The sequence below is a fragment of the Lepidochelys kempii genome, chromosome 2, assembly GCF_965140265.1.
Source record: "Lepidochelys kempii isolate rLepKem1 chromosome 2, rLepKem1.hap2, whole genome shotgun sequence".
In the NCBI taxonomy this organism is placed as follows: Eukaryota; Metazoa; Chordata; order Testudines; family Cheloniidae; genus Lepidochelys; species Lepidochelys kempii.
The window spans coordinates 182,213,848-182,237,587 of NC_133257.1; the positions used below are offsets into that span (position 1 = coordinate 182,213,848).

Below are 23,740 nucleotides of genomic sequence, written 5' to 3' on the forward strand. Positions count from 1 at the left end.
AACTCTTTCTTATACTATATCCCTCCCCTACTCCACAGCATTAAAAAATGTGTCCCAATATGGGTGTTAAAAATATATATATATCTATTCACTCTATTCCTTATGTCATTCAATACATTCTATTTTACTGGTCCACATTTCAGTAACTTCCTTCCTAATCTCTCCGTTATAGTGGATACTTACCAAACCCTAATAACTAGAAATATTGACCACAGATGGAAGAGTAGAATCCCTAGGAAATCTTACCTGGACAAGTGGGGCAACACATTCCCGGCAGCTCAGAAGGGTTTTTGCAATGGACAACACACTGCATTTCAGATTCTGTTACCACTCCTTCCTGAAATGGAACAAACCAAACCAAACACTATAATAAGGAGCAAAACTGGATGTACAATTAATGACATGATATATGCTGTATAGCAAAATCTTTTCAAATCCCTCTTTCTTTCTGTATCTGCAGGTCACTAACAGGATTCAGATTAATCCACACTCAAAAGAGCACTTGAATCTCCCTGACAACAACCATGAGATTTGTCCTATAATGCGTCAGGTAAGAAACCAAGAACCTTCTTAGGAAAAGGAATTCTGCTTTATCAGGGGTCCCCACCCATAGGAAACTTGGAAATAATCTGCCATGCAGCTTTGATGTAAACAGAACAGACACAAAGCATTCCCTACACTCTCCCCTCAGAGAAAAGGGGCTTAGAAAGGAGATTAAAGCATCTCATTCTGTAGATGAGAGCCTGTTATCTAAGATGCACCTCCTGATAGGTACTAGTAAATTATCATTTCCTGCACTTCTTGTTGAAGAAGCCAAAGTCCTGCTGAATGAATCTGGGCAAGAGTATCTGGATGCAAAGTCTATCTTTTGTGAACACAGGAAGCCTAATTTTCAAAACTTGAGCACATCGGGTAAATAGGATTATCCAGTTTTGCATTTTGGACATTCAGACTGGCACTTAGACAAGTAGGTACTCATTTCACATGCCCAGCACTGATCAGACTATCCAAATGTAAGCTTTGAACATCTTATTATAAAGAAAATGTATGGTTATATGCTATGTTGCTCTTGTTTAATTGCAGCCCATAACATTCTCAATCTATGCATATTTAAAAACTGGGCATGCTTTCCTTTTACTTTTCCTCTCTAAAGAGGTTTTGTGGACACAGCCAGTTTTAGATGCCCATGAAAATCATTAATGCAGCAGGCGGGCCTTTGCAAAAAAGGAGCTAGTATCTGACTACCTGGTGCCAAAAGGTACCCAAAAAGATCCCTTTGAATATTTCCAGTCCCCTTCAAAATATTTGTGCAGAGTATTTAAACTTGGGCATCCACCTTATTTCTAAAGGCAGTACTGACATCAATGTTGGGTCCGAAGAAAATGCAGCTCTTAGTAAAGGGTTTTTAGCAGAACTTTGTATTTTTACCCCCGAAAGATCGTGATCACATCCATTTGTATGGACAAACCTAGAGACTGCAGAAACATCAATTTGTCAGTTACCTGGCTTGTGTACACAAATGCAATGTGTGCGTCTGCAGATGAATACTCTTGTGGATTTTATTGGTGCAACTCAGGAAGGCTATCAGAAATGCAGCCCACTATGTCGACAAATCAGTAGCTCAGGGAAAAGAAATGGGTTGTTTGTTAGCTTATTTTAATTAGTATTCCAGATTGGTGTGTCTCTCACAAACAGGTGCACACTCATATTTTGTTAAAAGTCTAATGATTGCTGAGAAAAGCTAAATAATTCCAGTGTTCAGGCTAGCCCTCCATCCTTAGCTCATCCAGGTATGTTTTAGATTAGAATCTCAGTATTTAAGATAAGTAACTTTGTTGTTCTGAATGTTGCACTATAGCTGGTCACAACTGGATGAGTTAAGGACAAAGCAGCAGCCTTAACTCTGAACATGATCTCTTGTTTTTCTTGACTTAAGAAACTGAAGATTTTAAATATATTGTTTGGATTTAATACAAAAGATTCAGACTTTCACGAGAGAAAGCAAACAATTCTGCATTTGTTAACTTCATGACTTCCAGCCCTTACCTGACACTGATATGCAATACATGGATTAGCTGGGGCTTGCCATTTTATGGAGCTGTTGTAGTTGTTTCCTTCAAAAGTGCAACCTAGAGAAACAGAGAAGCAGGACAGTCTCTTACTTGATGATCACATGATGTTCTGGAAGGGAATTGGTAGGTTTTAATAGACAGATTTTCAAGCTCAAGCTGCAGAAAAGGTTCGTATAAGGAGGACAGAGCTCAAGGCCTACTGAGAAGATCTCCCCAAGTCCAGCCAGTCGTCCACATATGGATACATTGTGGTGTCTCTCTTCCTGAGCTATGCTATGAGTACTTTGGTAAACACCCTTGGGGTGGCTGAGAGACAAAGGGGAAGCACCCTATTTTGATAATGATTGACATAATTATACCAACCTTAACTGCCCCCTCTGTGTAGACAGCACTATGTCAGTGGGACAGCTTCTCCCATCAACATAGCTACTGCATCTCAGAGAGGTGAATTAACTATGCCAATGGGAGAGCTCTCTCCCATCAGCATACCAATGTCTTCACTTAAGCCCTACAGCAGTGAGGCTGCATTGGTGCAGCTGTGCCAATGCAGAGTTTTAAGAGTAGACCTACCCTTAGAACCAGGATCGGTTGCCACCCTCCCTTTTCTTTAAGGATAAGAAGGCATCTTCTATAGAAGCCTTTCCACTGATACTGAGGGTGAACCTTCTCAACAGCCTGGAAAGAAAATAGCAAGAAGACCTTTTGTTATAAGAGAACCTAATGAAAAGGTATAGGGAAGGGTGATTGGGAGTAGTTGGTGTCTGGAAATGGACAGATAAAACTGGCATGTTTTTAAGACCACTAGTTTAGGAATTGGCTGTAGTAATTGAAGATATCTCTTTAAAAAAAAGTATATGTAAGGATCTTGGAAGCAATATTTTGTAAGAGTTAAAACCTATAAATAGTTCCATCTTCTAGTTCATAAATCAACAAGTAACCTAATTTAGAATTTACAATGCACAGATTGGCCAGTGTAAAGATGGTAACAATATCATGGGCAGGAGTTTAGCAATGTTCCCAAGGAGATGCAAAGAGGACCAGGTTAAAACATTAGCGTCACCTTAAATGACAGAACCATATAAAGATAATACCCTTGTGCATGGCATCACAAACCTGGGTAATGTGGACTGCTGTCACAGTTAAAGGGTAATATATCAGTTGGTGTAAATCAGCATAGTTCCATTAGCATCAATGAAGCTATGGTAGTTTAAACTAGCTGAGGATCTGGTCTATAAAATCACTAACCATGGAAGAGATGTGGATCCAGGGCAAAGAAGCTCAAGTCTTGGTCTCAAGAATCCAAGCAATGAAGAATGCCAAGAGGATGGACTTGTTTTCCTCGTAAATGTGGAGGTTTAAAGTCAAATAAAGAGAAGTCTTTAACTATCAGTCCCCTTCATAATTTTAATCCAGGCAATTATTTTACTCAGATGAAAAGTGAAAAAAAAATAACTCAAGAGGCATAATCTTTTTTAAAAAATTAAAAATAGAAAGCTAAGCATACATAGGGAATCTAAACAGCATGTTTTCCCTCAAAAAGTCATGAGCATATGGAATTAGTTTCTAGGAGAGGCCGCTGGAGTAAATGGCATAAAATGGATTTAAGAGACAACTGAGAAGTCTTTCTGGAGGAGCAAAGGATGTTAGGATATAGCAAAATAGAAGCCGGGTGGCGGCGGGGGGGAGGAATGGTCAATGTCACTCAAAAATTGAACAGGCTTGTAGGATCAAACAGCCTTTTCCTGTTTGTTAAAGATCATATGCTTTTTTAAGAGAATCCCTTAAAGCACTTATCGATCCAGTCTTCTGCTGCTTCCCTGCAGTAGTGCTAGTGTAGAACAAGGTGGAAGCTATGGCAATACAGAAATGACAGGTCTTTTTATGAAAATAGGGGCCCATCACAATACTGATTCTCACTGGTCAGTTGCCTCAGAGGGGGACTTTTATATGAAATATACAGGATTGCTGGGGGCTGGGGAAGGTCTCTTCAAACATATACTTTTTTAAAGCAGATCTGTATGGGTAAGGCCTGATCCAAAGCTACTGAAGTCAATGGAAAGACTCCCAAAGAGCTGTGGAAAAGCCTTAGCAGGACAGCAAAAAAGGAATATACAGAGACAATAAAATGAAAGAAATTACGTTACATAACAGGCATAGATTATCTGTGCCCTTCCTCCTCAAATTCCACAAAAATGGTTATTCATAAATTTGAGAAATTTGTTCTTCTTTTCAAAAACTTTCAGCAGTAAAACCTGGGATTCTTTTAGGCAATACACTCAATTCAGTGTCAGTGGGCAAGATTGCCAGTACTATGGGTGGGAGCTGTTCTGTTTTCTGATAAATCTATTTCATGTGGGTATTTCATGAGACGATCACCCATTCTCAGAAATACCAGGCAAAATAGAGCGATTTGAATAACTGATTTAACTATAATTTCAAATAATTTGATTTTTATTTATTTATTGTTTAAATCACTGATTTAAATCAGGGTTGGAGTTTTGTAAAGCTAATTTTAAAGTTTTAGCTATGGCATTTTTAGATTAACATTTATAATGCATTACGTTATAAATACTCCTCTTTAAAATGTCACTACTGGTACAGTCTCTTATTTGTCTTCCATAAAACTGTGATAGGCAAAAAACACAATATTGCAACTTAAGGCCCTGATGCTTCAATCACTTAAGCGGATAAGAAACTCTGCTCATGTGAAAGGGACTCAGATGAATAGTCCCATTGTTTTAAAGTTAACATGTGCATAAGTGTGTGCAGCATCTGGGACTAAAATTGTATTTTTTATTTAAAATGTCTTCGTGACATAAAACCTTTGTCACTTCAAAATAAATTGCCTAGTATTAACAATGAGAACTTATTGAGACTCAACACATTAACATTGTTATTCTGAACTGTGTTGTACACAGAGGCCAACATTTTCAAAATAGAAGCCTAAAGTTAGGCTCCTAAAACCATAATTTGCCACCTAAAGGTGGGATTTTCAAAAGTACTTAAGTCATTTAGCATTTCAGCCTTCTTGACTTCTGGAAGTTCAATATGGGCACAGTTCTACATATTGCTGAGCACTCTGGTCCCCATTCACGAAATCACTTAAGCATGTACTTGATTTCAAGCACTGCAGTGGAACCATTCACATCCTGCAAGTTAAAGACCGAAGACAGAGTGCTCAGCACCTTTCACAATGGAGCTCTATATCAGAATGTGTGACTAGCTGCAGTATAACTCCGGCTATTTGCTTATCAGTTTTATATGTGTGTGTGTGTTGTATGTACAGTTAATGAGACTCTGGAATGATCTTTTTCTTTATGGATGAGCATTTTAAACATATAACTTCTTAGTAGAAAAATAATTCTGTGCAAAATCTGAAAACAAATTAGGAAATTAATACAGGTAATGGGTAAAATTTTAGCAATTTTAAATTAAGACTCCCTTTGATTTCAGTGGGGCTAGGATTTCACCCTCAGTCTTTTTCTCACCAAGGAACCCAAGTGACAAATACTACTCCTATTTCAGTACATATCTGCAAACAAACCAGTACATAATTTTATTTGGATTTAATCCTAGTTTGTTTTGATTTGACTACTCCACATTGCAGAACAGTGGACAGAGTTCATGTGTCAGTGATGAGAGGTGAGATGCAGACAGAGGTTTCAGTTGACCAGAATTTTGTAAGTGAAAAAGGCAAGGAGCCAACAAAGGAGGGTTGACAGGGTCAGAGTATTGAGAAGGTAGGATTGTTTTAGCTGCTGAATGTTGGAAAGATTTGAAGATGAGATAAAATCATTAAGGCTGGAGAGAAAGTAGTTACAATAGCCCAGGTGAGATATTCATATTCTTTTGACCCGAGGCATGCCCCTTTGCCCATAGTTGTGTCCTTTGTACTTCCCAAAACTGCACCCATAACACATTCTTCAAAACTAACAGAAAACAGACTACATACCAGCTAGTGTTCCAGACCCTTACTTTCCCCCAATACATACATCTTCCAGCTGACACTGCAAACAAAAAGCAGGGCCTTTTGAATCCACTTAATCATACTATGGAAGTTTGAGACTGTCCTGAAATCAGCTGAGTAAAACCCTTTCTGCTTCAATAAGCTTATTCATCCAGGTAGAATTCTGCCTACTACATGATTGAACACACACTATATTTAGCTCAGAAAGTAGCAATTTCTGAATATGTGCAATGTTATCAGTGAAGGTATTGCTTTCTCTTCTACACAATCACACACCATGATGGAATCCCTCTTCAAGATCCTAAAAGAATAATTCTCACCAGGAAACCCCATTAAGTCAACTTTTGCTAACCATTTATTATTTGAAGAGGGGAGGAAACCATGTATAAAAATCTAGGAACACAAGAGCTCAACTTAAATATTCAGTTTAAGTATTTAAATACTTAGTTACTTCAGATTAAATACATACTTAGAGGACAGCATAAAGGACCAGACTAGACTGATTTCAATGGAACGATGCTGATTTACCCAGTTAAGGTTCTGACCTAATTTACAGTCCCTTCTACTTCTTCTCTTAGAAATGCTGGTGTATTATTAATGTAAAATATTAACTTTCCGTTATCTGTGGTTTTGTTCCTATAAGCTACCTGGGTCCAAATTGTTCAGATAAGTCTTGGATAAGCATACAAGCTTTGAGTTGCTTATCTGAACCAAACCAAACCACTGAATCTTTTGAAGTTGGTCCATTGTGGTCTATTAAGTGAAAACTACTCAATAGCTGCTAAAGTAACCTGATAAAGCCAAACTGATAAGGACCGAAATCTAGACTATCTACATAATAAATGGAGGCAATATAGCTAAATTACCGCTTGTAATTTCAGTTATTACAGCTTCAGTTATTTCCTGGCCAGAGCCAGAAGTCTAAACCAGAAGCAGAGCTAGGGATCAATACCAGAGAGACAGCAGCCAAATTTTAGAACGATAGGGTCAACTGGAGTCAGAAGCCAGAGGGGAGCTGGGCTTAGAACAAGGGCAAGCACTGCTGCAGGCATGGTAGAGGTTAAGCAGCCACTGGTGTGCTGTGGGGGCCAGGCTTATATAAGCCTGGTTGCTAAACTAGCAGCCAGTCAGAGCTGTGGCCACTCTGTCAGAGCCAAGGCAGTGTAGCTGGGCTAACTGGTTGCCTACCAGCAAAGTTAATCAGAGAGCAGGCCAGTATCTGGTCTGGGACCTGACAACTCTACATCTGGGAATGAGCCTCTCAGCCTGGGTCCACAGACTTGTATTGGTAGCCCTAGCATGCTAAAAACAGATGTATAGACATTGTCACTCATGCTAGAGCGTGAATTCTCAAGCCAACCCACCCCAGCCCCCCAGGCTTGAAAGCCCGAGCTCCAGTCCGGAGTCACAATGTCTACACAGCTATTTTTAGCCTGGTAGCTTGAGCTCCACTAACGCGAGTATGTGGACCGAGGCTGGGAGGCCCTCTCCCAGATACAGACATACCCTGTGTGGGTTGGCATGCTTATTTTGGAATGAGAGTGCCCTATTTTGAAACAACTTAGATCAATTTTTTACAGTTTTCCATTTAAATAAAGAATCGGGTGCTTTTATTCCAAGAGAAGCATGTTCTCACACAGATTTGAACAGATATAATTAAAGATGTGAATTACAACCGATTGAGTTATTTTTGTTCCATTTTATCATGGAGACAAACTGGACAGTCAGTAAGGCACTCATCATCCCACTCCCAATAAGAATTTGAATGGAACTTTTTTCCTCCTGCTCCCCAGCAGCACGTGACAGTAGTACTCCAAAGAGAAAAAATGGGTGGGAAAAGATGGACTAGCATACTAAGGCTTAGACAGTGTCCTCGAAAGTTCATTAAAAATAGGACTTTATTACTCAATTTGACAGTGCCCAACAAGATTCCAGCAGGAATTTGTGCTTATTTTAGGCTAATGGGAATTCTATAGACAAGTCATTTCCCATAGTCCCAGGAGAAAATATCAGATTAACATACTGTAGGTTGGCTCCATGTCCCCCATTTCTAAAGCATCCTACTTCTCCTATTTTTCTTTTTTCCCCTCCCCTTCTATTTAAAAAGTAACCTCTCTATTGGCATGAAAAATAAACATCAGGATAAAGAAAACAGTCATAAGACAGGTTTTATTTATTTTTTTTGATAAATTATTCCTCAGGGAAAAGCCCAGACAAACTAGCACAGAAATATCAGATCAAGCCAAAAACCCCTTGCAAATTCAGCTGTATGTCACTGACATTAAACCTGTCGGCCAAGTTAAGAGAACTGCAAATCCCATATGTGGATATTATTAAATCTATTTTCACATATTTCATAACGTTAAAGAGTCACTGACACCTCCTGGCAAATGCTGAAATTCTACGTAGAGAAAATTCTGCATAAGTAATGTAGCTAGTATTCCTCTTCTGTTTTTTATTTATGTGCAAAAAACATGTTTCTTAGAGGCTCATTTGTTTCTGCTGCTTATACCTCACTTGGTGTGATATCTACATGAAGAGCAGAGAGCCTGTGCAATGTCCTCCACACCATTTACACCCGACATTAAAGAGACAAATCCAGCTCCCTCCTGCATAGCCACAGAGTCCCTTTTTGCAGCTGAAACAGTGCAGTTCCATTGCATGCAGAATGTGGACATGGAGGAGCCACATACGGGGTAAATAGCATAGCATAACAGCATCTGGGTGTGGCACCAGCACATGGGTGGGATGGGGTTAGGGATTTAATCTACATAAATCCCTCACTATTCCTCCTCCTCCTATTCCTCATAGATTACTACGCCCCGTAGTAATCTATGAAGGCTACCTCAGCCCACCATGCATATATCCAACTCCGAACCCAGCCACCAGTGTGGGGTAACGGAGGATTTGGCTTAAGAATGCTCTGAGATCATATTTACCCCTAGTGCAGAGGACCACAACATTTCAATTTGAATTGGGGCTGCATGAGGGCCACTGATAAAGAGCCCTCTGCAGCCCTGTGTGTCAAGGAGTAGTTCTCTGCACTAGCCCTGCATAGTACAACGTGCATGGCAATGATGAGGGTGGGTCAGCAGAGAGACCATGGGATCTGCGTTACATGGCCCCACAACATTGCCCAAGAAGCTCAGTGATCTTACAGCTGCTACCATAGTGAAAGTGGACATAACAGAGATATAGGTCTGCCCTCTGCCCCCATTCTCTCGGCAGCTGAAATTCACTTTCACAGATGCCCTGTATTTCACCTGTATGTGGGGTCAAATGAATTCCACTCTTTTATGATCTGACATGAACACAGTAAAACAACAAAATGTGTGATTAGAGCTCCAATAGTTCCTGAACTTGTACAGTCTCTAAACAATGGAGAATTTCACAGTTCATACAGTATGGGCTGCAATAGCGAAGCACAAAAAAATGAGATCTATCCACATGCAAAGATTGTAAGAGTCTTACCACAAAAGTATCGCGAGGTCCCAGAGCTCGGGCTCCAGCTCAAACTCAAATATCTACAAAGCAATTTGACAGACCTGCAGCCCAAGCCCCATGAATCCAAGTCAGCTGACCTGAGCCAGCCATGGGTGTTTAATTGCTGTGTAGACCTACCCACAGCAGCCAGAACCAGATGCTTCAGAAGAAGGTGTAAAAACACCACAGTAGGCAGATGTAGGATAATCTGCCCACTCCCTTCACTCTCCTACCCACAAGTGTTAGGACTCATTCTAATATTTAATAGTTACAGACCACCTTAAGCCCTTAATTGTGGAATTTAATATTCCTTCCAAAAATTTTGTTTTCGTGAATTATAACTCTAGATATTTTGATATTCGAGAAGGCTTGCAGTGTCATTGTCTGTGCTATAATCCAGTTCTGTGGCAAAATAGGATTATTCTTAATGAATATCAATGAAGCATATATGTCACAAACACTTAAATCATTACCAAATATTTATAAAATTAACCATCAACAGTGATCAAGTGCAGGACAGAACAAATTGCATATAAAGAAAAGTAAAAGCACCAGTCTCAGCCTAGAATAACTTAAAACATAATTAGAGTAACAAACCCCCTTTACCCTCCCAGCTACTACATCTTTGCATGGCACTCTCATAGCCGTCCAGGGGAGATGCACATTAGCAGGAACAAAAAGCAGAGTATGGCTCACAGTTATAGTACCCCCATCTTAACCATCTCTGATCCACTAATAACAAACTCTTATTCAGAGAGCAAATAATTTATTTTTAGAAATGGAGAGAGCCCCAAATTAAAATGACATCTTTCCAGGTAAATACGAAAAATCTGCCAAATCCATTTCTATAATCCTCAGTGACCTCATATGTTTTCATTAAATGTATTGAATAAAATGAGAGAAGAGAAAAGGCACTTCCCCCCCACCCCCAATGCTACAGTGACAGGACATACTGGACTGGGATTCAGGCTGAAAACCACTGTTCTATGGTAACAAGAACCTTTCGCAGACCCCTTACACATAATCTGCGGACCGCCCCCACCACCACCACTACCACCAGGGTTCAGAGGCTGAAAACCACTGGTTTTAGGGTAATATATTGTTTTTATCTCAGCAGCTTTCACCTGCTACTAATTTTCTTTCTCATTGCATAGGCAGGTAAGGTTTTTGTTGACGTTTCAGTGAAAGCAGAGAAGAACTGCTAGAAGACATTTAAATATCACACAAAAGTGTGCAATTAGTAGCAAGGGATCACTGCTCGGTATGCAGCTAGAAGAAGGAAAAATTCTCCCTCAATGTTTTGAATTCATATTATTTGTGTGTGCATAGGTATGCAGCAGAGTGCTCAGCTTGATGCACAATCAAATGCATAAAATCCCATTTTAAACTGCTGTGGTGACATGGACTACACAACTGGAAGTATTACAGCTCCCAAATCCAATCACGAGGTGGCCTCCCACATAATAAAACAAAACATCCAGATTTCCTGCCTATTTTTATGGTCATCACAAATTGTCTGAAGCTGGCTTCTTGTTTCATACACAAAGCCAATTTTGAAATTGTATTCCCTACCTTTTGTTCATGATATTATAGACACCTATATATTTTAAATGACAATAGCCAACCGTCCATTTCTCCATAAGGTTGGGAAACTGGCATTAACAAAGAATATTACAAGGGAAATGAGTAACAACCCCTATGTTTCAGTTGGCCAACACTTTTCATTATAAAAGAGTCTGGTGACTTTTTGAGAAACTTTAACACCACTATTGTTTGCACCAGACCTTTGAAATTAGGCATGGAGAAATCCACTGGGCTCAAGAAGTGCCTTTTCTTTGTCCCAGGAAATGTTGTTCAGGTTTAACTGAGATATAAACTGTTAAAAATCATCATTTCACTTCTCTTGCTTGAGTTGCTCAGGAACTTTTTTTTGGGGGGGGGTCTTAAACAGCCTACCAAAACAATATCTGAATACAAATATTCTGAGGCCATGTCCCATGCTGCCCCCAAAGCAGGGGTACATCCTGGGAGCTGTAGAGGAAGAGAGAGGGAAGTGGGATCCCCAACTTCCACCCAGACACACTACATGGCCCCAAAAGATCACACACCCCTTTGGGGGCCACCACATGGGACAGGAGCTCCCCCCAGCTTCCTGGGTAGAGGGCAAGAGAAACAAAGCAAGAAACCAGGCTCCCCACAAAGACACGTCCCAGAGGCTTATTTCCTCCCCTGCCCCCGCCCCCCATCCCCCAAACAGGCAGAAGAGCCTTTATTTGCTTCCAGCTAATCCAGTTAGTTCTGTAGCTCAAGCAGTGCTGAAGGTTCAGGATTCAAACCTTGTTGATGATGTATGCTGTGGGGGGTCACTCCAATTTTACACAGTAGGGGTTACCTTTTTTAAAAACTTTTAAAATACTAAGAAATTACAATATATTATGTTATTTAAGTGGCAAAGCCAAGCTCTCAAGAGATAGGAAATTCCAGAATTTAAGGTCCCACTTACAAACATAATTCTTCCCCTTGCGCATATGCATTATGATCAAGTTTTAAATTACATACTACTTTTTTCACCGAACCACTGCCTTATTCATTACACAGAAAAGACCCACAAGGAGGGAAAAATCAAGGTTCCATGGGCAACCTTACATTTTGTACTTCCTAACTTTTGAGTCCTTGAATTCATAACCTTAATTTTGTTTTCATAATTTCATATGCAAGAAAGCAACCATCTATGCATCTGGTATGAACATGGGGAATGGATTTCCAATCAGTTCAAAACATAGTTTAGGAACTTTATGCTGCAAAGCTAAAGCAAAATATAATTTATAGTTCATGTCAATGAAACTTGTAACTATAAATTCATACGTTTTTAGGAAACAGTTTAATTTCAGTGTCATTTTAAGGTGTGCCTCTCCCTTTCCTTGGCTTAAAAAAAAGTGTCAAAGTTTTAGACAAATCTATGAATTTGGGTTTGCCAGGCATGTTCAGAAATCTAAACTGGACCACAGAAGCAAAGCATAAATAGATCAGCCATCATATGTCTTTAGTCATCCAGGAAAAATACATATCCATCATGTCTCTTCTGCCTGAATTATAGAGTAGTCTGTTTTCCTGCCATTATATTTTTTCCGGCAGGGTGGTAGAATGTTTGCATTGGGGTTTGGATTTAGAATTCCCCAGCAATTTATTCTACCTCACTTCCCTCCCAAAGTCACCCCGACCACCCCTTGGGAATAAAAAAGATAAATTAAAAAAAAAAAAGAGAGAGAAAGTAAAAGCTGGCTGAATCGGAAATTCTTTACTTCATCACCTGAGTACTACTGAGCAGTCTCTCAACAGTTTTACCATGTTTTATGGCACATTACCTCACTGTGTCACTATTAAAAAAAAAAGACACTTTCTACTGATTTTAATTACAAAATGTATCACTTGTATCAGTATGGTAATTATGTAAAAAACATATTTCTTTATTACCACAATCCATTTATTGTATAGTAAAGGACCAAAAAAAAAAAAGAAGAAGAAGAAGAAGTGGGAATTTAATAATTAGCTAATTCAATTTCTAAAGCACTTTGAAGAAAAATTATAGCTGAGAACTAAGCATGTACTGTTTGCATTGTTGCTGAGTTCCCTTTTTAGGACATTTTAGTTTAAATTATCACCAGATGCAAGTAGTTTTTACTAAAGTCTAAACTTTTTACAAGATTTATGGCTCATTGCTATCATGTATATTAATAGAATTCAATAACATAAAATACACTGTGTTGTTGAGGGGATGTTTGTTTTATACAGAAATGCAGAAATAGCAGCAGCTGCCATGCTATTTTCTAAGCTGCACTTCTCTTTTTCTTCACTGAAAAAGAGGGGATAAGGGTGCTTCTGGAAGCATAAGGAGTAAGCATCTGCATATTTATTCACTTGTAGGAGACAGCAAAGAATACCAGCCAGTCAGAAATCTATGAGCCTGTAGGTGTGAAATCTCTAATACAGGGAAGAAAGGTTAGAGGTCTGCTTGAATGTTCAAACCAGCTATCACTTCACTTCTGACCACAGCAATCTCTTATGGATGTGGTGGGAATGATGGTTGGGTGGGGTGAGTAGGGGGCATCCTGGCCAACTCTTTACATTGGTTGATCGTGACAACAAACAATGAAAACATGCAGAAAACAAGTTTTGGAAAGGGAAGGGTGAATTCCTTCATATCAAATGGGGAATTATTTGGGAGACAGGATAGAAAAGTAGTGAATATGGGTAATAAAGTAGCAGCAGCAAGGACTCTTCATCTTCTGAGGGAAATTTGGCAGTCCTGCCAAATGTTTGGAGTCTGTTTCACTAACTCTATTAAGATTAATAAAGCACTACTAATGAAGTAGAAACAAAAATGTGTTTTAAGGTATTATGATATCTTGGAAACTAACTAATTTACATGTTCATATTATAAAACTATGTATCTCCCCATAACTTGGGGATTTCTTAAAATTACTGCCATTTTTGGGGCCACCAGTAGCCAGAGATGGAAAGCTTTAGTCTTCACTTTACAACCGGCAAAACAAATTCAAGAACTGAGAAACTTAAAAAAAATAAATAAAGAGAGAGAATATATGAAGGAAACTGCACCTTTGCATTGCTCACAGCAGGCTCCTCTCTGCTTAATGACCAGAGAACACTCCTTGGAAAGCACCGGACACTTCTCTCGTTTGCATGTCACTTCCTTATTCTAGACAAAAAAGGCAAATGTTGTTGAAAGCAAAAATCAAACATTTATTCTCCATTTCATGACACTCTAAAATTGAAATATGGGTTTAGGAAGTCACTCCCTGCTTGACAAGAGACCTTTGTGATTCAAAATAATCAAAAATTCCCTCATAGAAACAGACAGTATTTTTCCCTCATAGTACATACTGAGAAGAGAGGACGAGTGGGGGCGGAAAGCACAACATTAAAAGGAGATCTAACCTAGATAAAGTAATGCCAAAGGAAACGTGTGATTCCTTTTCCCATTCTAATATTACTTTTTGGTATACTGTAGAAATGATAATATTTTTGTAAATTATATTTCAAACTATTAGAGTACCTGGTCCAAGACTTCCTTGTGTGAACAAAAATATTTGCTCACAACTGTCCAACAGTCCCGAGTAGTACAGTGAATTAAAGTGCAACCGTCTAAAGTTCCAAGCCAAATAATAACTCAGCTGGGTTTGAATGGATTCAGTTTAAAAAACAAAAAAGAAATATAAATGCCAAGTGAGGAGATATTTATGAAAAGTTCATAGCACAGGGACAGCTCTCTGATAATAGGGCTATATTAACAAAAGTGTTTCAAGCATTTTCATTTGCTGTTATTTCTAAAGTGACAGCAGTTTTAAATACAATAAAACCTCAGAGTTATGAACACTTCAGTAATGGAGCTTGTTCATAACTCTGAAGTTTCGTAACTCTGAACAAAACATTATGGTGGTTCTTTCAAATATTTACAACTGAACATTGACTTAATAATTGACTTTGAAACTTTACTATGCAGAAGAAAAATGCTGCTTTTAACCATCTTAATTTAAACAAGTACAGAAACAGTTTCCTTACCTTGTCAAATCTTTGTTTTTAAACTTTCTCTTTATTTTTTTAGTGGTTTACATTTAACACAGTACTATACTTAGGGTGACCAGATAGCAACTGTGAAAAAATGGGACGGGGGTGTGGGGTAATAGGCACCTATATAAGAAAAAGTCCCAAAAAACAAGATTGTCCCTTTTCAAACGGGACATCTGGTCACCCTAACTGTATTGCATTTGCACCCCACCCCACCCTTTTTATTTTTTGGTCTCTGCTGCTGCCTGATTGTGTACTTCTGGTCCCAAATGAGGTGTGTGGTTGACCGGTTAGTTTATAACTTTGAGGTTCTACTGTATACACATATACACACGGCTTAAATTCAGCCGGAGCCATCCAGAGAGAAGCTCCGGTAAATATTTTCAAACCCATGGGAGCACCGGTGCCTCCCACAGGCTGAAGCCCTGAGCCCCAGGGCTCTGGGAAACATTCAGGGAGAATTTAAGCCCTGCACACACATAACAATGCACGTAGGGCCTAATAAAGTTAAGCACAGGCTTAACTTTAAATATATGCTTATGTCCCACTGCAGTCTATGAGAGTTAAGCATATACTTAAAGTTAAGCACTAACTTAATTATTTGCTAAATAGGTATGGGATTAAGCACATGCTTAGGTGCTCTGCTAAATGAAGGTCTTAATACAGCTACATTTATTTGGGATTGCTGCTTTGTTTGAACATCTCCCAGGGAACAGATTTCATGCCTCATGAGAGTAAATGATCATTAATGCTGCTTAATTGGGAGAGTGATACCAACAACAACAAATCCATTTACTGGTGATTCATTTGTCCAGTGCTAAAGGGTTAATCAGTGTTTAACTAGTTGTCATACATGGGAGATTCTAAGATCCAGTCACTGAATCCATAATTTGCAAATAAAGACTAAAAGATGATGTAATGAATAATTTGTATTCAGTAAACATTTTCTTCACTTAGGGCCTAATATTGCACTGTGCTGAGTAAACTAAAACTCCTTGGATTTCAATGAGAATTGAGGGGGTTGGTTCTTCTCAGGAGCAACTTAATACCTTCCAGTATTGGGCCCATAAGATTACTTTGCAAGTATAACTTTTGCATTCCCTAACATTTTTGTGTTTAAATATATCAGTTTCTACATTGTGTTAACATAGGAGTTCTGATTCTCCACTGCCTTTCACCTACACTTCACTGATGTAAATTACTACACAAAGTGCAACGCAGAAGACACCACTCCAAGGGTTATTTTTGCATTTCATTTACAGTACATATATAAATTTATACACTGCATAGCATACACACACACAGCCAAATACTCAGCTGATATAAATTAGTGTGATGACAGTGACTTCAATGGAGCAACCAATGGCCCAAAATGTTCTAATGTATTATCTCTCCGTGCATGGTCAAATAATTAAGAACAACAATTCTTTAGAAATATATAATTAATTATTCTATCTTTTTTGTTGTTCAAATATGAGCTGGCACAAAAGCAGTTAAAAGTTCTCCCTTCCTACCCCTCCCCCAAACTATCTATTTTGAAATCCTTCTCAACTCCCATTCCCCTCAGGAAAATCCTAGGAAAACAAATAAGCTTTGCAACATGACCTGAAGGCCATCAGATCTGGGATCTATCATTCCAAGGGGCCAAGCTGGTGCAGAACTTCCTTTAACAACCTGCCAGCAGTCCCAAACTCATTTAAATCAGGGAGCTGTTTGCTTGACCCCTCAGTTTATCCCATCTGCCTTGGGATCATGAGAGATGCAGGTTCCTAAACAGTTCAGGATCCAAACTACATAGGGCTTTACAGCTTAACCTCCACTTAGATAACAACTGGTAACCACCACAGATCACATATTTGATGTGTTCCATGTGGGAAATCCCACTTAAGTGGGCAGCCACAATCTGCACTCTCTACAATTTCCTGAGGTCCTCAAGACGTAGTCCCATACACTGCATGTTTTAGTGATCCTATTTTAAAATGACAAAAGCGCAGATACTGGTGGAGAGGTCTGTACCCCAAAGAAAAACACACAACCCTCTTGCCATGTGCCAATGTTGATAAACATTCTTGGCAATATCCTAGCCTTTCTTAGTAAGTGGTTGTTATGATTTATGTCTTGTCCTCAAACTGTTCAGAAATCAGATTATCCAAGAGGGTAAAATAACTGCATATTATACTGCCACCATCCTATAAAGAAAAGTCAGTGACCAAGCTGGAGGATACCACTGAATATACTAAGAAGAATTAACACAGGAATGTTTAGCACAAGGTAATCCATTGGTAGGGCCCTTCGTTTTCAGTTATTATTTTGTTCAATTTTTCTCAGGTATTTATCAGTGTTTATTGCCACAACAACAAAAACAGGTGACAATCAGTGTCAAAAACTATTAATAATTTTTCTGGGTAAATATTGGGGTTTATTTTGGTGGATGGAAAGACGGGGGGAAATATTCAGTGGATTAATGCTTTGAACTCTGTTCATCAATGTCATTTGCTGCAGAACTAAAACAGAACTCAAAACACAATGCCACCTCTGAGTTTAAGAAAACAATGTATCTAATCCCCAAATAAAACTTTTCATTTGAATAAACGGTTTCCTGTTGTAGACTTAGAACTATTGGTCTATAAATATTTACATTTAATAATTGGGCCACACCATTTGCAGCATGTACACTCAGCTTCATCCTTTTTCTCCTGTTTTTTTTTAAACTTTTGAATACTTCCTTGTGTTCTGAAACGTATTCTGATATAGATTTTCATTTTCTTCCCACTTTAGAGTGTCAAATCTTTAAACTGTTATCTGCCAACAGCTTGAAATATATACATGGTGGGTGTGAGATTCATCAGTACATTCAGATGAGCACGCACTTCAGAGCTTGCATGCGTGCTTGTTTGTTTATTGTGTGCATCTTCTAGACAAATACATAGTCTTATTTCAACAGGCAGCTTTGCATATACACACAGACTAATTTATTATCGTAATACATATATCTCATGCACTGTATTGTATTTTCCTAATAAAACAAGTTATTTTTACATGTTTGAATGATACAAAAGTAGGTTGAAAAATCAGAAAAAAATGAAGAACACTTTTTGTAAAACCCAGGAATTTTTCAGTAAAAATTGTTTTAAACTGCAAACGAAGGGGCTTTTCCATTGCCTAGTTAATAGTAGCTCCTCAACCTTCGGCTTTTCCCTATGATTGTCAACCACACTGAACAACCCTAGAACTGAACAAGGGTAGAAAACAAACACATTTATCTTTTAAAGTAAAATTTTGCTACTTGAAATTCCTGTCTTAAATTTAACCCTCTGAAGTGAACTCCACCTATAATTACTAGTTCATTAAATGACACAGGTAGCCATTTACCAGATGCTAGTGTCTCTCTCAATGGATTTTATGGCTTAATTAGAGACTGAAAAAAATCAAAGAGAAAAATGTCAATCAGAAAACTGAAGCACAAGAGGCTCTGCACACATCACCCCTTTGCCTCCTTTTGCTTCCTGTGGCCTTGCTCAAGGTGCTTGTGAAGGAAGATATAAAGCTTTTATTACAAGCCTCTGGGACTTAAAATCACAGCTTTATTCTTCTCACAGTCACTGTCTAATCTGGCGGGGAGTAGAAAGGGCTTGATTCTTACACCAGCATAAACCAAGAATAACTAGTTAAATCAATGTGAAATCAGCATAAATGAGAATCAGGCCCTAAAGTTGTTAACTAACATGCAGTTGTAGTCAGAAATATGACTATTGTAACAGATTGTAACTAGTGTGATAGATTCACTGACACACTACTCCAGTTTTGCACCTCTCCAGTGTTGCAAAGCAACTATAAACCTGGATTTAATCAGCCAGTTTTGCAATGCTGGATTGACACAAAGCAATCAGAGCACATTAGTGAAATTGGCTCGACAACTTCTTATTCAATGCAGGTTTCAGAGTAGCAGCCATGTTAGCCTGTATCCGCAAAAAGAAAAGGAGTACTTGTGGCACCTTAGAGACTAACAAATTTATTTGAGCATAAGCTCAAGTACTCCTTTTCTTTATTCAATGCAGTATGCCAAATCCTACTTTTACTTACACCAATGTAACACCCTTGACTTAAACTGATTTCATCCAGGGTGAAATCAGTGTAAGTGGGAACAGAATCAAACCTACAGTATCTGCTACCTGTGAACCAAATCCTCAGATCCATATTCAAAACAATGCAGGCAAATCCTCATTTAGTTTAATGGAAGTTTGCCTCAGAAAAGGCTGAGTTAAAACTGAGGGCTTCATCACCCCCTCCTGTGAAAAAATATCCACTGAAGGAGTTGAAGGGAAGAAAATCTCTACACTAGACCTCTAGAAATTTTCCTGCTGAATTGTTTCATTGGGGGCAATGGGAGTAAGAAAGGATTTGCCCAAATATAATACAGGTCATATAAACTGATTTATAGACTTCATGAATCTCAGGGTATCTGCAGGAGAAAAGGGCAATCCAGGAAGACCCTGTGTATCCACGGGCCTCCTCTGCTCTGTGGCAATATAGCTCCATTGGAGCCATGCTGCCAAAGCATCACCAGGTGGCAACTACACATGGGACCCCAATTTAAAGGGGGAATCACTATTGCAGATGGCAGGGAGGGTTACCAAAAAGGATTACACCCCAATTTGGATTACCTTTGTTCCCTGATTGCCAGGGGAATACTGCATCTCCTCCACCATCCTGCCCACCCACTCCTCCCCTGAGCATACTAATTCCCTCTCCTCTCACATAATCCTGACCTTCCTCTGAGTTTGGAGGTGGCTGCCCAGCCATTCCATGCCTAGGACTGGAGATGGGTGTAAGGATGAGCCTTCTGCTTGCATTTAAAGGTGGTACAATTGTGTCCTGATTAAAGACTTCATATTTGGCCCCACAAATCTGATTTAAATCTGTTTACTTCACTGCCAAAGACAAGTTTTTATTATCATTGGCACCATAGAACTAATAAAACAATGGCAGGACAAGTTGCATCCTATTCTGCTTCATGCATCATCAACATTTTCAGCTACATCATGATTGTAGAATCTTTATCACTGATGATGATGATGGAAGAGGCAGATAAGAACCTATCATGATCTTCACATTCCAAGATCACTTCTTAGATCTGAGAGTTAGAAAAAGCATATTAGCAAATTAGGGAAATAATCGAGAAGAAAAAGATAGTCCCAACATAGAATTTTATAGAATTTTTTCTGAATTTCAAAGTAATAATATAACATATACTATTGAAAGCCTCCCTGTGTGTCAGATTTCTCCATGCACATAGAAAGGGGGGAAGCACCACTAACATCAAAATTCTAAAGGACAAACATCTTATGTCAAATTCAGCTATGACATTATTATTATTATTTGTATTACAGTAGCATCTAGACTTAGGAGACCTCAAGAAAGATCCAGGCCACACTGTGTGTACAAACACACACTAAGAGATAAAACAGAGCGTACAGTCTAAATAGTCAAGACTGACAAAGGGAGGAAAAAGGGAAGGACTATTTATTATATTCATTTTACTGATGGAAAAAATCGAGGCACAGACAGACAGATTAAGCAACTTGCCTAAGGTCAGATAGGAAGTCTGTGGCTGAGCCAAGAATTAAGCACCAACCTCCTGAGTCCAGTGCCTTAACCATAAAGCCCTCTTGTTTTCAACATAAACAAGCATAATTCCCCTGAAGCTCATGGAGTTGCACCTGTTTCTTCCATGACTGATTTTAGCCCTTAAACTATTGCTGAATATACTGTTATAGTTCTTTAGTTTTTCATATAAGAGCACATCTTAGCAAAACTCAAGACCCGGGGGACTTGACGTGGAGGAAAGGGCTAACACTATTCATATCATTCATACAAGACAGAAGATAAAGCAGGGCTGGTAAATCATTGTTTAGTCTATTGTAGTCTGTTATACAATGCAGATCTTCTAGGTCCATGGTGTGCAAGAGTAAGAAGATAAAACATTACGAAACAAGGAGGAATTCTTGAGAGGGTGAGGGGTTTCACCCACCCTTCCAAAATATTGCTTGTAACATGTACCACCAGTCTGCTTATTTAAATTTCTCTTTCTCCTCCCCATTAGTTTTGCAAGGGTGCAGCAGGGTGAGCCAGCAATTGAGCCAAATGGATTTTAACAGCAAGCCCTTTCCTTCCAAATAAGTTCCACCCTCTAGTAATCATAACATTTCATTACTTGTCCAAGCCATACATTTAAGGAATTGTTAACTAGCAGCATGAAGGAGAGCTATACTACCAAATCTGCATCTGTGTTGTCAACATTGTTTCTGAAGCTGTTGAAAGCTCTCAGATACTTTCAGAGGTTTTCTCTTAAGAACAGCAATATCGGACTGCAACATGCAGAAGCCATCTTTTATAAGAGTGGGTTTTTTTGTTTGTTTGTTTCATTAAAAGGACATGCACTTGGGCACTGAAAAGTGCAGCAGAGACACATAGCTCATATATATATATAAGCCATTTGCTAAATCAGAAACCTGGGAGTCAGTCAAAATCCATAATAGGATCCCAAGATTCATAATAAATAACTTGTAATTATAGTCCTACACAATAGTTATTTTAAACAGATGGTTTATGGATTCACATCTGGGATTTTTTTTTTAATTTAATGTTCATATACACTCAGAGAGAAAGGGAGAGAACATAACTAGACTGCATCTAGGTTTGTTTTATTAGGTTTGGGGAAAAAGTAATATTTTAAAAGAGGTCAAGCTGATTCATAACAATACCGCCACATCTGATGTAAGTCCCTTGTGACTACACAGCAAAAACATGTAGGGTTCATGCTCGGAATCTCAGGCTCACATGGAATAAAGGACCTCATGAAGGGCTGCAGAGTCTGACTGAATCTTCTTTCCTGTATTAATTGAGTACAGCACCTGGAGAATTATATTTCTAACATGTTCAAGAGAAGTTTAGAATATTTTGTTTGGAACCCACTTTTTTTTTTTTCACATCTCCCAAAACTTGCCACTGAAATTCTCTTCTTCAAAGTAAGTGCAAAGGAGATGAAAATTCATTTACCTAAAAGATAAGTTAGGCAGAGGCTATTTTAGGCTAGAACTTCATGTTGCCTTTTCTGAAGCTTCCTCTCACCATAATTTGTTCATCTGCAACTTATAGCTCATATTTTTACCTTCCATCAAAGAACTCTGTGCATAGTACCCCATTCTAACAACAAAGTATATCAAGACTAACAGTCATAAGCTCATGTGGTACAGTAAAATAAAATGTCAACATGAAAAGAAAGAGTAAAAAACAACTGAATGTTTGGCAGAGACCTTGCACAGGACTTGTGCCAAACCACAGCTTGAAGCAGCAGCCAAATTCCTACTGGATTCCCTATTGGGTCTCTGCTGTTTCACAGAACAACCACTAGGAGGACTACTTTCTGTAGCCTGCATTTGGCTTGAGAAAATTTGGAAGAGAAAAAGATCAGGAGTCCTTGTTTCTTGGTGGATGCACCAGCGTGGCTACTTCTACCTTTTCATATTCTCTGTATGTGTGTATCTATATCTATATATCTGCTTACTATATGTTCCATTCTATGCATCCAATGAAGTGGGCTGTAGCCCACGAAAGCTTATGCTCAAATAAATTTGTTAGTCTCTAAGGTGCCACAAGTACTCCTGTTCTTTCTGCAGAGTGATCCAGTTGACTATGTTCTGAGTCCATTGTTTTACTGGCCAATATAGGGGTAGAATTGACTGTAAAGTTATCACTGATGCTGATTGTCAAAGGGTAAATTTCCACTGTGACATTCTGGTTTGTTTGTTTGTTTTTGAGGCTTATATTGAATCATGTAGATTTTAAATATCTAATCTGTGCCTCTTTGTTGAACAGGAAAAATATTACCTAAACATTCATTTAAACAAAAACAAAAAGATCTGTGTAGAAAGGGAGAACAAGGAAGACTGACTGAGAAGGTTGATACCATGGGATAGAAATCTGATCTGACATTAAGGCCCAATCCTGCAGTTACTTCCAACCACTATTTACGTTATGCTGGTCACACTAATGCACTCTTCAGATAGTCTAGTCTTAACTTTATGCCTGGATTTCAGTGGGATAACCCACACAACATAAAATTAAGGACATGCTTTTAAATTTTTGAAGAATAGGAGATTAAGTGTATGCATTTGTCGTCTGAAACAATAATGTAAGTCACGCTGAAAGCCTTCAAACAAGGATAAAAATTGTCCTTCAAGAATTTGGGGTGAACTTTTCAAAAGCACCTATAAATTCGACTATGTCTACACTGCCACTTATGTCAGCCAAATGTACACCTCTCAGGGGTGTGAATAATCCACCCCCCTGAGTGACATAAATTCCACTGGCATAAGCACTATGCACAGCACTATGTTTGCAGGAGAGCTTCTCCCACCGATATAGGTTCAGCAGCTCACTGGGAGTGGATTAAATTATCTTGACAGGAGAGCTCTCTCCCATTGGCGTAGAGTGACTACATGAGAGACCTTACAGCATCAGTACAGCTGCATCGCTGAAAGTTCCCTAATATAGACACAGCCTTAGGAGCACACTTCCCATATAAAATCAATGGGACAACTGCTCCAAAGTCAGGTGCCTTTGAAAATCC

General features: G+C 38.8%; 1 protein-coding gene across 4 annotated transcripts in view; it reads right to left on the bottom strand.

The window, feature by feature from the left end:
• The window catches only part of BMPER (BMP binding endothelial regulator), a 255,226-nt gene that overhangs the window by 213,273 nt on the left and 18,213 nt on the right, over nt 1–23,740 (bottom strand). For all 4 annotated transcript variants that reach the window (XR_012157448.1, XR_012157447.1, XM_073332937.1 and 1 more), the window contains exons 3-5: nt 14,140–14,239; nt 2,047–2,129; nt 247–337 (exon numbers count right to left, since the gene is read on the bottom strand). Coding sequence is in view for 2 of the 4 variants with exons in the window: in XM_073332937.1 (XP_073189038.1) it covers nt 247–337; nt 2,047–2,129; nt 14,140–14,239 (274 nt within the window). In the remaining 2 variants the exon portion in view is untranslated. The remainder of the gene's footprint in view (nt 1–246; nt 338–2,046; nt 2,130–14,139; nt 14,240–23,740) is intronic.